This window comes from Poecilia latipinna, unplaced genomic scaffold, assembly GCF_001443285.1.
Source record: "Poecilia latipinna isolate Pla-1442-1.1 unplaced genomic scaffold, P_latipinna-1.0 Scaffold1928, whole genome shotgun sequence".
NCBI lineage: Eukaryota > Metazoa > Chordata > Actinopteri > Cyprinodontiformes > Poeciliidae > Poecilia > Poecilia latipinna.
The window spans coordinates 31127-46400 of record NW_015114544.1 but is presented as its reverse complement, the minus strand read 5'-3'; the positions used below and the strand labels follow the sequence as shown (position 1 = coordinate 46400).

Sequence of the window (15274 nt, the reverse complement as noted above, 5' to 3'; positions counted from 1 at the left end):
TTTAAAAAAAACCTAAGGGAAAAAAAAACCTTTCCCCTTTAAAAAACAAAAAAAAAAAAAAAAAATGTTACACAAAAGTGTTTCACTATAAAGATGGTTCGTAGTTTGTTTTGTTGCAACCTGAAGTGTGAAATAAACTTCAGTGGAGTTTGAAAACAAAATATGTCTGTAGGTTTATGTCTATTAAACGATGTGTGTGCCCAGTTGATTTTTTTTTTTTTTTTTTTTTTTTTTTGGGGGGGGGGGTCGGGGGGTTTTTTTTTTATTCCATGGGGGGGCCCAGAAGAAAATCTTTGGGAACCACTGCCATAGATGAAGACTAGCATGAAACCACAATAAACAAACTGGTCCGACCTGGACTGAAGAATCGTAAGCTGATCTAAGAAAAATTTTAAAACACAGTTTGTGATTGATATAATCTCCGCTCTTTTTGTGAAAATGAAAAAACTTTAATATTTTGTTTCCACAGAAACAGTAGTAAAAATGTCTAGGTCTTGTTCTCGTGAAAAGGAGAATTATGCATGGTGACGTCTTGTGAGCGCAATCAGTCATACAAACATGACAGTGTTCTCCATGGGACTCGTTTTTCTGACCAAACAAGTTGCAAAATCCCACCAAAAAAAAAAAAAAAATCAATACATACTGAAGGGGAAGGGAATGCAATTGTCAACAAGAACCTCACAAAGGAAACAAAAGACATGCTGTGTATTGACTGAGATGCAGGAAACCTGTTCACAGCTCAGCGAGCAAGCAATCTGCAGTGTCACATGAAACTGCTGACGCCTCAACAAGGCTGCATCCTCAACATACACAAACCTATACAACATGAAGGCAAATAAATCACAACTTTAAATCCGCTGATTTTAATGAAAGCACACATGCCTCCTATGTGTGGCTATTGGAAGAAAGTTTTTCTTTCAGTGTCAAAAATGCTGTAGAGGCAATAATCATGTTTGCATAATGGCCTACAGAATCCTTACTAATGTCTTCCTCATCTGCACCGCAGCACCTTCATCAGTAAAAACGCTCCTCACCAGATGAGGAGCGAGAGTCCTCCATGACCTTCATCATCCCTACAGAACATATGGGGTGGGATGAGGGTAGTGGGGGTGAGGGGCATAGTTAACAGGGAACGGGATCTCAAACACAAACAGACAGAGCCCTCTCCTTAGATCAGGGGGGCCCTTGGCCCTCGGTTTCTCTTGGTTGTCCCTCTTGCCTTGGCCCTGGGGGTACACCATACTCACCCCAGGTCTATGTTGAGTACAGACGCACATACAAACTCTACCGGCACAGCTGTCAAAATCCTGATGTCTTAATCAATCCTGGATCCACAACCCTGTCAGACAGAGCAGTAAGATGGATGCAGAAGGGGGCGACCTCTGACCTCAACCAGGGGAGGAGAATGCAAGTCTTCTGTGCCCCATAAGCTCCCCCTCGGCTCCCTTTTCTCCCCAAACATCACCCTCCTCAGTCGGCTCTCCTGTCACCCAAACAATGATGGAGGAGATTCCATTCATCTTAGGCTGGGAACCAGGGGCCAAGGTGCCCTTGTAACCTCACGCATACACAGGAAGAGAAAAGACACACAAGCCTACAAACGCACACCTTCTAACAACGATACCACGTGAAGCACAAAACACCTTTGAGTACGACGGTGCACGGCTACCTAGTCTAAGTGCAGACTGACACACTGTTTAGTTAAAAGTGTTTCAAATCACAAAACACACATCAAGAAAAGCAAAACCCCAAGGTTGGCCTGGAAAACCACCCTGCCCCCAAACGAGCTTCTGTCTGAGTTTCTTGGTCAACATGTCCTTCGAGATGTGGAGCCCTTCTCCCATAGAGCCTGTCACTTGTGGGAATATTAACCAGCTCATCAGTGCACTTGAGAACCAATAGTGGGCAGCACCTTTTAACCCTGGAGTCAGTAGAGTTCATTTGCTCAGTCTGCACTCGAGGCATGTCACCCAGAGTACGACTGCAAGTGAAATGTTAAAACATAAACATTGTAACTGAAGCTAAAAGGTAATGGATTGGCTGGCATTGTTAACTTAAACACAATCAAGGAGCTGCAGTGATACGTGAGCTAAATGGATACATTGGCTTAAAAACAAGTAGTGTCAGAATAGGGCTGGCAAAATATAAAAAGACTGCATTAGTCCCATAAAACCTATGGTTGCGTATCCATACAGCTCTCTGTAGCAGCTACTTTTCTCAACAGGAATTACTCTGATAAGGACACTACTTCAATTTCTAAAGCCTGTATAAGATACAGTAAAGTGAATAGGATCAAAGACATTTATTTTTCCACAAATGTAGGTGCTATGATCATAAACTGCATTACAGTGTGCCAAAAAAAAAGCATTACGTCAGCTATGCAACGAAGCATGTTTTGATCTCCTTACTTCAGGAAGGAAAACCTGGTGGGAATCGTCTGAAACCAGTAACAGGGAAGCCTTTTTAGGCCATAAAACGAACCCCCATGCCCCATCTGTGACTACTTGAACCCTTTTACCCGTCCCTACCCCCAAGCAGCCACTGGCACCCCTAAATCACCAGACCTGTTTGTCATGCAATTAGTTCTCCAAGATAAAGGCTCCCTCGTAAATTAGGAGAGGTGTAGTGGTCCGTCCCTCCTGTTAATCACCCGTGCCCAGCCTCTGACCCCTCGCTGCTGCAGCTCACTGCTTTTTGTATGTGATGGTGATGGGCTTGTTGGAGGTGTCTACCAATAAAGCAGTGAAGCAAAACTGGCATCCGCCCTACAGGACGGCTTACAACCCTGGGTCAGACTGGTAAAACACTCAACATGGTCCACAAAAACAGTGCTGTGCCACATGTGCTTCACTTTACACCGGGCATAATAAAACAGACAGAAGACTGAGCAAATATTAAGAAATTATAGAAATGAAAAAGAAACTAGAAGAGGGAACTCTGGAATTACTTTTTAATCTCTGCTGAAGGGCCAGGTTTAGAATCACAACAATCTGATTTAGAATAATTATCTAAAAAGGCTAGTCCTTCAAAACAAACATCGCCACCTCAGCCCAGTCTCACCACCGCATTTTCACTCCTCCCAAACATGCTTGGAATCGTAAAGCCTATTTCACTCTTTCCCACTCTTCCCAAAGCTGTCTATCTCCTTTTCAAGTTTTGGGCTCCATTGGGAGCAACAGAAAGAACAGGTGGGGTGAAAGACACAGCAGTGGTGTGAACCAGTTGGAGCTCTGCGCTCCACTCCCAGTTTCACCAATTCTCCTGGGATACATCCCTTTGCACAACACCTCCCAGTGGGCCTGCTAATTACTCCACTTACAGTCGTCATTACTTCTATCACGCAAGCACACCATGAAAAGACTGGAGAAAGCAAGCGAGCGAGGAGATAAAAATTTCCAGCAGAGTGCTAGGTGGGTAAATTGAGAAAGGAAAGCACAGGACAAAGAGACAAAACAAAGGGGATAGAAACAAAGAATTACAGGTGGGGGGAAGGGAACATTACTAAAGGATGAGTGTGGTCAGGATTTGAGGGGTTAGTTTGATGTGAACATTTAGAATTAGGTAAAAGAAAACAGTAAGAAAGAAGAAAAAAATAAAATGGCAGTTGTTCACCTTGGCATTCTGAATTGCGTTCCTCGTATCCAGGGTTGCACAGGCAGTTCCCTATGGGCACCAACCACTCTCCATCGGCTCCGCAGTACATCTTGGGAACCTCCTTTTCTTCCGAATTATCCACACACGAGCCACGAACTTCCACCAGCGATGACGTGTCGGCACCAGTGATAGTATCAGGAAACTGGGCTAGGTTTCGCACGGATAAAGGGCATTTCTTGTAGAAGACCCTAACAGAAACGAGGGCAATGCATGCTCCAACATCCTGGAATGCCAAATAGAAACCCTTCCGTGTCAGGGCACCCACATCCCGGACCTCCGTGTTCAGCTTCATGATGCGATCCCCGATATCCACCTGAGTGAAGCTCTCGTCTGCGGCAATGGTGTCTATCTTGGTGAACTGGTTCTCCCGGATGTAGCGCTCCTTGTCATTGTTGGACTCGTAGTAGTAAAGATTGAAGGTTTCCTTGCAGGTTCCCATGACCCCCGGCAAGCTGTTGCAGTCCCGCAGGGTGAACTTGATCTCGATGTAGACACGCTGGGCACCTCCACGGGGGATCCAGTCAGTACGGAGCCAGTTGTTCTGATTTGGCTCCATGACATTGCACACCTGGTATGTACGGATGGGGATGTTCTTTTCGTCCATAATGCTCACTTCCTCCCACTGGGGAAAGGACGAGAGAAAAAAAAATGTAACAAGAATGAAATTAGACTTGATGGATCTTACAGCTTAAGTTGTATGCCACAAACAATAAGGAAAAAAGTAAAAAAAAAAAAAAAAAAAAAAACTGTTAAGGTTTAAGGACATCTGAAAAACATCTCATAATCATAACGGGCTATGTAATGCTTAACATGACTATGAGGTAATGTAACCTCAAAGGAGCATTTGACTGTTTTAGTCAATATTTGAGCTGACTGCTTAACTTAATGCATGTTTTATGAATTACACCTAATAGACTTGTTAGCCCTTAATATGGAATCACAAAGCCACTTTTATTCACTGCCTTCGCTGAAGCATCAGAAAGAAAGAGTATGTAATGAGGTTTATGCCTCAATGATCTTCAGTACAATTACTTTGGGAGTGATATAGAAAAAAAAATCCATTTCCAGCTCACACACAAACATTCAGGTGGATGTTTAAGAACATTAGAGGAGTTATAAAGGAAAGAATGTCATCACCGCATTGCACAGATCTAGAAAGTCTTTGAACAAGTGCTAACGATCTAATGGGCCCTGGCCTGCTTTGTGTCTGCATAATCAAGAGAGACCTGCAGACCGAGACGCACATGTTCACTGAGGTTAGCATGAACTCATAAAGAGAAGGGAGGTACTGATGTGAGGTGCATGGATTATTTTACCCTGTGCGATTTGGCTTATTTTTACCAAAGGGGAGTGTTTGTTTTACTTACGATATAGTTCCCCCTCTCAACAGAGCACTGTTGAGCAAATATGGACCTCATCTTGAGAGGCTCAAAGCACTATGCTTCCCTCAAGTTTTTTAACTGTGTGTTTTAAAAAGAGTCTTTGACTGAGCCGGACTGTAAACAGAAGCAGACGAGCCTTTGGCTTGCGTAGCTTTAGCCATTTGGAGAACCATACAGAAACGAATAGAACCGGGACGATGGGAGATATGGGCGATGCTGGCAGATATGACTCAATGGCTAATTGTAAACACTCCGGATTAAAACCTTATTTCCCAGGAGGTGGAAGGGATAATACTAAATACAGCTGCAGCTGTATGATTTGAGAAAACGTCTATCATTCCCTGCTGTTCTATTCCACTCTGCTCCCTTCCCTTTGCATCCCACACCCTCCCACCCTTCCCCTTTTGTTGTGAAAATCTAGCGCCGCTGAGATAAGGCTGCCCCTTTCCCTGATAGCAGGAAAGAGGCAGAATGAGATCAATTGGTCATAATGAGAGGGTGAACGCAGGCTCGCAGGAGCTGCCAGGACCCTGTCAATCAATGGTTTGTGATAAGATGGCCGATAGCAGGACCCGAGCGCAGCGCAGGATTGTTTGTGCAGGGTCAAAAGCATAGCATCTAACATCTGTGTCGATGATTTTAGATTCAGTAACAGGCCAAATTGTTGTAAATGATATAGTTTGTTTTTTTGTTTTTTTTTTTTACTTTAAAAGGTTCACTTGTGTTTCTCTTTTTATTTGTGCAATTCAACTAAAATTCCGGAGTGAAAAGTCTTTGTCTAATGAAAGCCACTATTCATTCAGGTTCTTGAGGAAATTAAACACATTATCAAAAGTTACCCTTTGTAGAGCTGGAGGAGGTGTCCGAATTTTATTTGTGCTCTGATATCTAATATCAGAGGCAGGTAGAGTTTGGTATCACGCATTTAGTCGACCCTTTTCCTCTCTGGTTTGTAGCCGGAGCTGGGGCTGAAGCCCACGGCACTTTCCGCCTTATTCATCAGTTCCAGAGGACCCTCTCTAAGCTGCCAAGTTCCCCCCTCTCTTTCTCTCTTCCTCTTTCCCTCCCTCCTCGACTGAATGGTGGACAGGGATATAAAGTTTCTCCACAAAGACCGATTCAATCCAACGTCTATTCAGGAAACCTGACGCCCGCTGCAGTATCAGCCCCTGCATCTGACCATTACGGAGTGGTTAGAGGCAAGGGGAGCAAGCAGAAAGGGGAGCAGGGGTTCCTGGCATTGGAGGCGGGGGGTTTTGTGTGGGTTCCTGAAGCAGACTCTGGAAACTCATGGGACCCTCCAGGTGTTCTGAAGTGTCTCCACATGTAAAATAAAGTATCACATTTTATTTGATCAAAATTTTGGTGTACCTTGAATGAAATGATCTCACTCCAAGGCATGGCCTAGTTACCGTCTCAAAGTATGCCAGGGTTTAAAAGTTGCATTTTCAAATCCACTCAAATTCACCGCCACTGAAGTCTGTTTAATGAGATGCCAGAAAAAGTGCCAGAGGGAGTTTTATTGTGGCTGTCTGGAGCAGTGGGTAACACAGAATTGCCCCTCTTCCACCTGTTGCTGTGCACAGCCAGTCAGCTGGCTGAAATATGGCACCTACATTTTCCCTCACCTACAAGAAACATGAACAACCTGGACAGTCATGTAGTGGACGATAAAGGAACCCCATCTAGAACTAAGGTAAAGTTACTATAAGCAAATAACTAAATTCAAAGTGTAGGCTGGCTACCAGTGCAGATAGCCTGACTAAATTATCACTAAATATCAGACTGCTAGACTTGTGTTACTCTATGAAAGATAGAATGACTAGATATAACTGAATTACTTCTAAATGTAGCCCCCGGTTATTGGACATGTTTTCCTCAAGTTTATGTAAAAAAGAAATCCCAAATCCCAAATAAATATATGCTTTAACTGCTTTGACATTAACATTTGATTATTTATGCAATAGCTCGGATAACTGACACTTTTCTGCTAATAGATCCTGCTATATACTTGAGTCTTATTGGTTTTCAATTATTTATTTATTTTTTTGTTTTGTTTTAATATTGTGGCATTTTTACTCAAGCTTATCATATATGAGAATCTCAAAAGCCCCGTGCCTCCTCACCCCAAGACTAAATACCCTGACAGGTTTGACAAATGACAAAATAAATATCCAACCCAGATATTCCTGAAATGGTTTCACCAGGAAAAAAAAAAAAAAAACTCTTATCAGGGAGGACTGTTTATTTATCACCCCCGCCTCTCCCAAACCTCCTGCAAATAACGGATATCTTCTCTCGGTGGAACAGCTTTTTGCGATACGTACCCCTCCTTCTGTCGGGTTGGCGACCCATCCCAGCTCCCCCTGTACGGCCCTGGAGTCCAATAACGTGACTGGAAAACAAGAATGGGAGACGTTCAATCTTGCAAGCCTCAGACTGTCCACACAACACCAACATAGCAAGAAAAATGGCTTCCTAATTTTTAACCAAATAACAGTCAAACTGGAAAAATATCCGCACATGAGAAATATCGTTGCGGGCAGGGAATTAAAATTAAATTTGCTGTTGTCCTTGCGTGTGTTGTGTTCTGCGTAATTCCCCTGCTATGATGGCCGCTGATTGATTTTCGTTGAGGAGAATGATTTATAGCGATTGGTGTATGGGTCTCAAATGGTTTTTATTTTATTTATTTATTTTTTGTGTGTTTCATTTAAGCTTGGAGACGTTCTGAATGCAAATATGAAGAGTCTAAAATTAAAACAGAGAAAACCTAACATAATAGCTCAATAGAGCGTTAATCGCAATGAGTTTTCTAGACAAAACGGCAGCAAGTGGTGTGCGAAAAATGTCTCATCTACTGCACTGAAAAGCTAATTTCATGAAATATGATATGCAAATTTCACATATTAACAGAAATGAAATCTATGGAAACAAAAGTTTATGTCAAAATGTTAAATATTTCTCATGTATAAAACTAAAGTAAGTGTAAACGGTCTGTGTGAGTCCAATGCAGATTTGCTCCTCCGATGGGGACACACAGGGGTTGCTATCAGATCAGCTTATTTAAAATCCCGCTCTGTTTGCAGAACGAGAAAAATATTCTGGAAAAGAGACGCTGCGCGAAGAGAATACTGTCCAGGCCGGTCAGTGGAAAGTTAAAGCCCAAACCTTCAGCTCTCTTGGTGTAGACATTTTGCATTATTCCGTTGATTCTTGATTATATATATATATATATATATATATATATATATATATATATATATATATATATATATATATATATATTTTTTTTTTTTTTTTTTTTTATTTTTTTTTTTCTCCCTATATTTCGGTCCACATCTTACACGCGCAGAGTCGCGCAATTCAACTTTTTGAATTTGTCGCCGTCTTCCATCCAAACACAAAGTGACAGACGGAGCGATGAGCTCTCACACTGTTGGGTCCAGAGCTGCTTTGCTGCTTTCTCGTTCTGGGTTTTTTTTCCTGATTTTTTATTTTATTTGCTGTAGTTATAAACCTGACAATATTTAAGCGCATTTTGTCTACTGATCAGCTCAGTTTTCTTCTTGACAAAACAGTCTGCCTTGGGACCACAAGCGAGATCTGTTCATGCACCCTGGGTCTCCATGCAGCCGAGACGAAAACGAGCAATGCGCATTTGGACATTCCTTATGCGCTGAATCTTGAAGAAGAAAAAAAGTGACCGTCGCCGTGTTTTCCTTTGTTAAACTCTTTGAGGGGCCCCCGTGCAAACGCATCGAGGGGCCAAGGAGTGAGAGGTCTTCGCGGCGCAAACACAAGCACAGGGACGGTGCGGAGCTGGGAGGGTGGATGAAGTCTAAAGTCTGCTGTAGTCTTCTTACCTTCATTTGGTGGGTATATCCGTGCCGACGAACCGAGCGTAGAAATCCCAGAAATAAGAACGGTGACCGTGAACAAAATCCCTGCCATGAGTGCCATTTGCGACGCGGCTCCGCTTTTTTCCTCTCTTCTTTTTTTTGCGTTTCTCTTCTCTCTGGTCCCGCTCTCTCTCTCTCTCTCTCTCTCTCTCTCTCTCTCTTTCTCTGTCTCTCTCTCTCCCTCTCCCTCTCTTTCTCTCTCATACACACACACACACACACTCCCACTCTCCCTCTCTCTTGTCCTCTGACTTTCCCCAGCGGAATATGGGTTTGAAGCGGACAGCAGGAGAGAGACGCACCGAGCGATCCACAGGCTGGAGGCGTGTCTGTGCGCTCTGACGCGCACTCCGACAATTCAAGGAGGAAACTTTGGGGACAAGAAAGCGGGGTGCAAATAATCGTTAACTGCCCCCCTATTCAAGTGTCATCAACCCCCCTCACTGAATTCACCGCGGGCTTACTGCAGGGTGTTTTTTTTTTTTTTTAAACATGATTTTGTGAATTGCCAATTGGAATCAAATAATAAACTGTAAGCAGTTTAATTAGTTTTGTTCTGCTTGGGAACACCAGCTCATCTCTTACTTTACATGAGCAACCAAAGCTACAAATAAAGCAGTCGGTTCATGGGTGAGGAGGAGTGCGTCTCTTCTTGTCCTCTGCGCTCATCAACAGTCACACTGTGCTGATCCTGCATGTCTGCAGTCCGAGGTGAGCCTCATCGGCCCGAGGTCGCCACCTAGCGGACAGATCGACACCTGTTCTGGCTCCAGAATTGGATTAAAGAACAAGCAGGATCGTGACCTTCCCTTGCATTACACGGTAAAGCACTTTGTAAAAATTGACACGAGCTGCTCTGAGATCGGTGGTAAACTTGTATGGATTATTGTCCCTTTGTCTTTTGGTGCACTATAATTGGAACAGTGTGCTGCAGAAGACGTCAAATATTCTGCAACATATCTAAGTAATTAATTTTATTGATAATAATAAAATAATATCAGTTTCTTAATGTCGGGTTGTAAGTGGCTAAATAAAAACCTTAATAGAAAATCAGTTTTGGTAACAAATTCTACCTAAACATTTGGATTAGATGTTTCAGTATGTCAACAGAAAACTGCATATTGATATGTTTAAATTGGTAGTACAGTGAGTGAATGTATTGATATAACAACACAACCTCTGATAGTTGATTGTGTTATCATGGTGTCTAATAGTGGATGGTATATAAAGTCTACGTAACATTTCCTTACATAAAAAAGAAAAGCATTTCTTTCTTTCACTATGCCATTAAATTGTGAAAATATTTTCCTGTTTTAGGGTGGGTTAATGAAATAATTAAATAATAATAAAAATAATTATTTCATTTGGTAAATAGCAAAAATGAGAAAGTCATTACATTCAAAGGCAATACTTGAAACTGTATTATTAGTTTATGTTGTGTTCCACTTGCAACAAACCCTCATAAACAAGCTTTTATTAAATAACGTGGGGCACAATTTCAAGAATTTCCGAGGCTAACGCTATGTAAGCATACCCAGAATATCACATGTCATTTATTTTTTTTCCATTGCTGTTAACATAACCAGGGCTTACTGCTGAATTGTGGTCTGGCAGGACTGTGTCTGGTTAACCTGAAGATTAGTATGATTTCTTTTAAACATTAGTCTTTGTTTTCAAGTAGATAATTATTATATTTCTTTATAAAGCTAATATCCAGCATTTTTTGTGATTTTGGGCCAGAGGTTTTCTCAAGATTAAGTATAAATTGACAGACATAAATAATCCAAGAATTCCAGCTTGTAAAACTTTCTTTCTTTCTTTCTTTTTAACCCACAAATGAGCTTTATCTACTTTTGATTTTCAGATAAACATAGTCTTTTAGCAATTTTGCTAAAAATATCAAAAATAAGACCAAATACTAAAGCACTAATTCTGAAGAAAGTGAAAAACCTACTGACACCATCGACCTTCATGGGCATAACTGGTTGATGAGATGACGCCTTCAAGCGTCCAGAAACTGTACACAAAGATGGAGGTCCACAATCCTCTTCCTGACATTTTGCTTGATTTCATTTAATGTTTTTATGATGGCACACAACGAAGGAGTGATGTTTGAGGTGTTGCTATCAGCTGTTCATCATGTAAACTCTTTAGCAGTAATAGTATATCCTGATGTTTGTGACCTCCTTTAGCAGGATAATGAGGCATCCAATCAGACATCTGTGGGATCTGCCCTATCTATGGAGGCCCCAACTTACAACAAACAGGACTGAAAGGGTTTGATGGTAGCATCTTGTTACTAGATACCATAGCAAGCCGTTAGGGGTCAAATGAAGTCTATTCTCAACCATTATGTTGGCAGCAAAATGGAGACCAATACGTTATTAGGCAGGTGGTCATAATGTCATACCCAAAAAATCTACAACAACTTAGTAAAAGTTAAAGACTAGTAAAACACTTTTGGTTAAGAAAGTTTCTGCACTGGAGCAAAATTTCCGTCTTTATTCAGCTTTGGCTAGTTTAGCCGTCATGCTAGCATCAAACTTGCTAGCAACCTGAGTCACATTCACACTACACCTGGCTTATGCATTTTTAAAGTTTCAGTATTTCAGTTTTATGCTTTGTTCAGAAACTAACTCTTATATTTTATCTTTCTTTTCATAATAGGAGCAAAATATTCTTAACAATTCACTAAAATTTATTTTAGCTAATTTATTTTTATTTGTTTCAGTTCAAGAATTTAAAATTAAAACATTTTGTTGGGATTTGGCAATTTTTTTTATTTTTTATTTATTTATTTATTTTTTATCTTTTGCCAAACCCTGCTAATATTTAACTGCTAATATTTATTGGTTAAATGCACATAAATCGCAAAGCAGTTTGTCTTAGCACTTTTTTTATTTTATTAAATTAGTGTGGCAGTAAACGCATTTTCTTTGAGCCTTTGAATTTTTGATTTGTGTCTATCAATGATCTAATTCCTTAATTTCCCTCGCCATTAAAGTTTTAAAGCCGACCTGGCATTGTAGTGTGCAGGCAGTGATGGTACCGCTGCCTTTTCCTTCTAACAAAGGCCACTTTGTTCATGTTTGCGGAGAAGCCAGCTGTGTCCAGGGCTGAGGTTTAGTTCAGGGTGCTCTCTCACTTTTATGTCCTCCTACACAGGTCGGCCGTGGCTCCCATGAGAAGGGCACGCTGCTGTCATTGGCAGGCAACCTCTCAATGATCTGCAGAGGAGATTGCCTCTGTGTGGGCAGGTCAGGGCGTTCCGCATCAGCACACACAGCTGCCGGTGAGCACAGGAAGGATCTGCAAACCACAACTGGCACCTCCTGAATATTGTGTCTCGGCTAAATTGGAATGTGGCCTTTTATAGATTACAGACATGGTGATTCAGCAGGGAAACATGCGCCCCACCTGACTATCCTTGGGCAAATTATTGTATCCATATCAGTTGTTTGGCTGCTTACTTCCTGTGAAGATGAACAGTCAAAACAAAATTTAATCTCTCTACCTGTGATTATAGTCATATAAAGGTTTGAATGTGTCTGTGTTGGAAAATTGTATCTGTAGACGGAAGCATTTACTGCACCGTGCACAAACATTCAGTCAGTTGGATGTTTTTCTCCTTTTGACATATCCATTGTGAAAGAAGATATATATATATATATATATATATATATATATATATATATATATATATATATTTAAATCTTAAAGTATTCTGCACACTAATTTTATTTGTTTTTTCAGGATTATGCTGTACATGCTGCATCCGTCTTCCCAAAAACTCTGACTACCTTCCCAGTCTCTGCAGAGGAAAAACATCCCCACACCATGATGCTGCCACCACCTTGTTTCTCCTTGGGAATGGTGAGTGCATGGACATGTATAGTGTTATATTTCCAACGCAAAGAACATTAAGCTTGTGGCAAACTGTGAATGGAAGTTTTCTTGACGTTTTCTTACCACCAAACAGATGGATTCATATCAAGATTAAATTGAAATAATTAGGTGACTTTTTTAAAAATAGGAATTATGACCAATGGATTTTTTTTTTCAGGGTGTCAAATGAAATGAAGTTGATTGTACATTAATAAAAAACTATTTTTATGTGAAAACATTTGGAAAAAACTATGCATTTTCTTTCCACTGTACACCTATATAGTAAACTGTATTAAAAATACACCTACTCTGCAAGACAGTTGCATACTTCTCAGACCACAAGCTGTCTATTTCTCATCTCTTTTGTTACTTTTATACCAAGCTCAAGTCCATACAGAGGGAATTGAAGCCATCCAAATAAAGTAACCTTAACTGAAATGTATTAAAATGTGTCTCTGTTTGCTTTTCACAGACACACCTTACATACAGCGTTCAATCTAAGTATGAGGATTAACCAACAGAGGTGTGTGTCTTCAGGAGCGGTGATGTCATGTCTTTGTTGGGTGAAAGGTTTCTTCGGAGACTGTCCACTTTTTAATGAAGCAAGCAAAGCATCTGGTGCTTCAGTGGAATCAGTCGAAACTGACCCAAAACCTCAGCTGTTAACAGCCACGTGCAGATAATAAGGATTTCCACTCGCTTTTCCCCATGAAGGCGAGCCTGGCAACCTAAACAACCAGAGGGCGCAACCAAGGGGAGGCTTTTGATCTGGTTCAATCAATGGTAGCAAAGCCTCAACTGGTGATGACAGCCGGCGATGGTGGTCGGAACAGGGCGGCAGTGGGAGGGTGGTGTCTCTTGTCTCCCGTTATTTGAGTCGGAGTCTTTTTGATTGATTACACTCCCATCGTTTCCTTTATTCCTCTGTCAAACCATCGGCTTTTTCTTTCTTTCTGGAGGGGCATCTCCCTCCCCCCGTCTCCCTCCTATTGCAAACCCACTCCTCTTTCTCCAGATGGCATCTGCTGCCCACACATCTGCATTGTGTGCCAATCATCTGCACCGACTCCAAAGCTTTAGCTTGAATCTCTCTCACACACGCACACACACGCACACGCACACACACACCCACACACACACACTCATATGCAAAGGGGCAGTCATTTGCCAGTCTGATCTGCAAATCATATGCTTGGAATTTCTCAGCTTTGTTTGTAAAGATTTAGATCTTGGATCTAAAAGGACACTTTCTGGGTTTTGATGCGAGGTTCAGGTAAAAGGTTGTAGGAGCTGTTATTTTATCTGCTCTTTGTCATCTTCATTTATCCAGTATATATCCAGATGGTCTGTAGTTATCGGCTAGTCGGAGAGCAATCAAGCTCTTCTAGGGTCACCCACTGTCTCAAAACAACGCCAGGGACCCTTTAAGCTGTCTTTGAGTAATATTAGATATTAACTATTATTCTCAGTTATACTGATGCTGGAAATTGCATACAACAGAAACAGTGGTAACCAGTGATCTTCCTGTTTGAAACCAGTAATGAGAATGGAAGACATAAATTGTTTGCTCAGAGTGACCACCAGATAGAAAAGTAAAACAATGTAAGAATATCATACTATATTAGCTTGGATTTTTACGTCACTCTACCATTATGTCATGTAGTTACTCGAATGCTTTATTCAGTTCCAAGTATGCGAACCTCTGTTTATGTTATAAGTCATCGGGTTCTTTGTGAATAACCACAAAATGGCCTTCATAAAAATCCCAATGGGCTTTTTTTTTTAGGATTGGACAGTAGAAGTCTGTTTAGACACCGTGTTATTTCAAAACAAGCATCATTGTTGTTTCACTTCCTTTCCTCAGTGTTTGATACATTTTTATTTCCTTTTTCTTTGGCAAAGGTAAAGGAAATAAGGAGGGTGGGAGTGGGGGTCTTACTGTCGCTCTAGTTAAAAAGAACCTGGGCTGCACGTGTTTGTCTGAATACAGACCTTGGGAACCCTGGAGAGTAAATTTACTTTACACAAGGTCAGAAAAGCTGTAAAACATAAATTATGTCTAAAACTAAAACATAAAGGATGACATAAAGCTGAAGAAGAAAAAAAAAGAACTAGATAAGATTAAAAAAAAATGGTAAAAAAAAAAATCATGTTTTTTTTTTCAATAAATATTTTCGTAACTCGTCCCTTAGTGATTCTGCTTTTGTTGCAACAAAAACAAGAACCCTCTGTGGCCTCTGACTACGCCTTGGAATTGAACCAACATTAAGTGGAAATTAAATTGAATTATCAGCTTCAACCTGACTATCATTCATCATCCAGGAGCGGACCATTGGTTGCTGGGTTCCCCACCCCCTGTTATTTTCTACACCTAACAACTGTTTGGGCATTTGTTCCAGCTGCGGTCTCTTTGATTCCTCCTGCTGTTCACTAACCCCCTAGGCAACTAGC

At 41.1% G+C, this 15274-nt stretch overlaps 1 protein-coding gene across 4 annotated transcripts in view; it reads right to left on the bottom strand.

Moving 5' to 3' along the window:
• The window catches only part of epha4a (eph receptor A4a), a 69595-nt gene extending 60506 nt beyond the window's left edge, over nucleotides 1-9089 (bottom strand). For all 4 annotated transcript variants that reach the window (XM_015015569.1, XM_015015570.1, XM_015015571.1 and 1 more), the window contains exons 1-3: nucleotides 8903-9089; nucleotides 7364-7431; nucleotides 3613-4276 (exon numbers count right to left, since the gene is read on the bottom strand). In XM_015015569.1, the coding sequence (XP_014871055.1) occupies nucleotides 3613-4276; nucleotides 7364-7431; nucleotides 8903-8999 (829 nt within the window). In that variant the 5' untranslated portion in view covers nucleotides 9000-9089. The remainder of the gene's footprint in view (nucleotides 1-3612; nucleotides 4277-7363; nucleotides 7432-8902) is intronic.
• Nucleotides 9090-15274: the final 6185 nt, after the last annotated feature.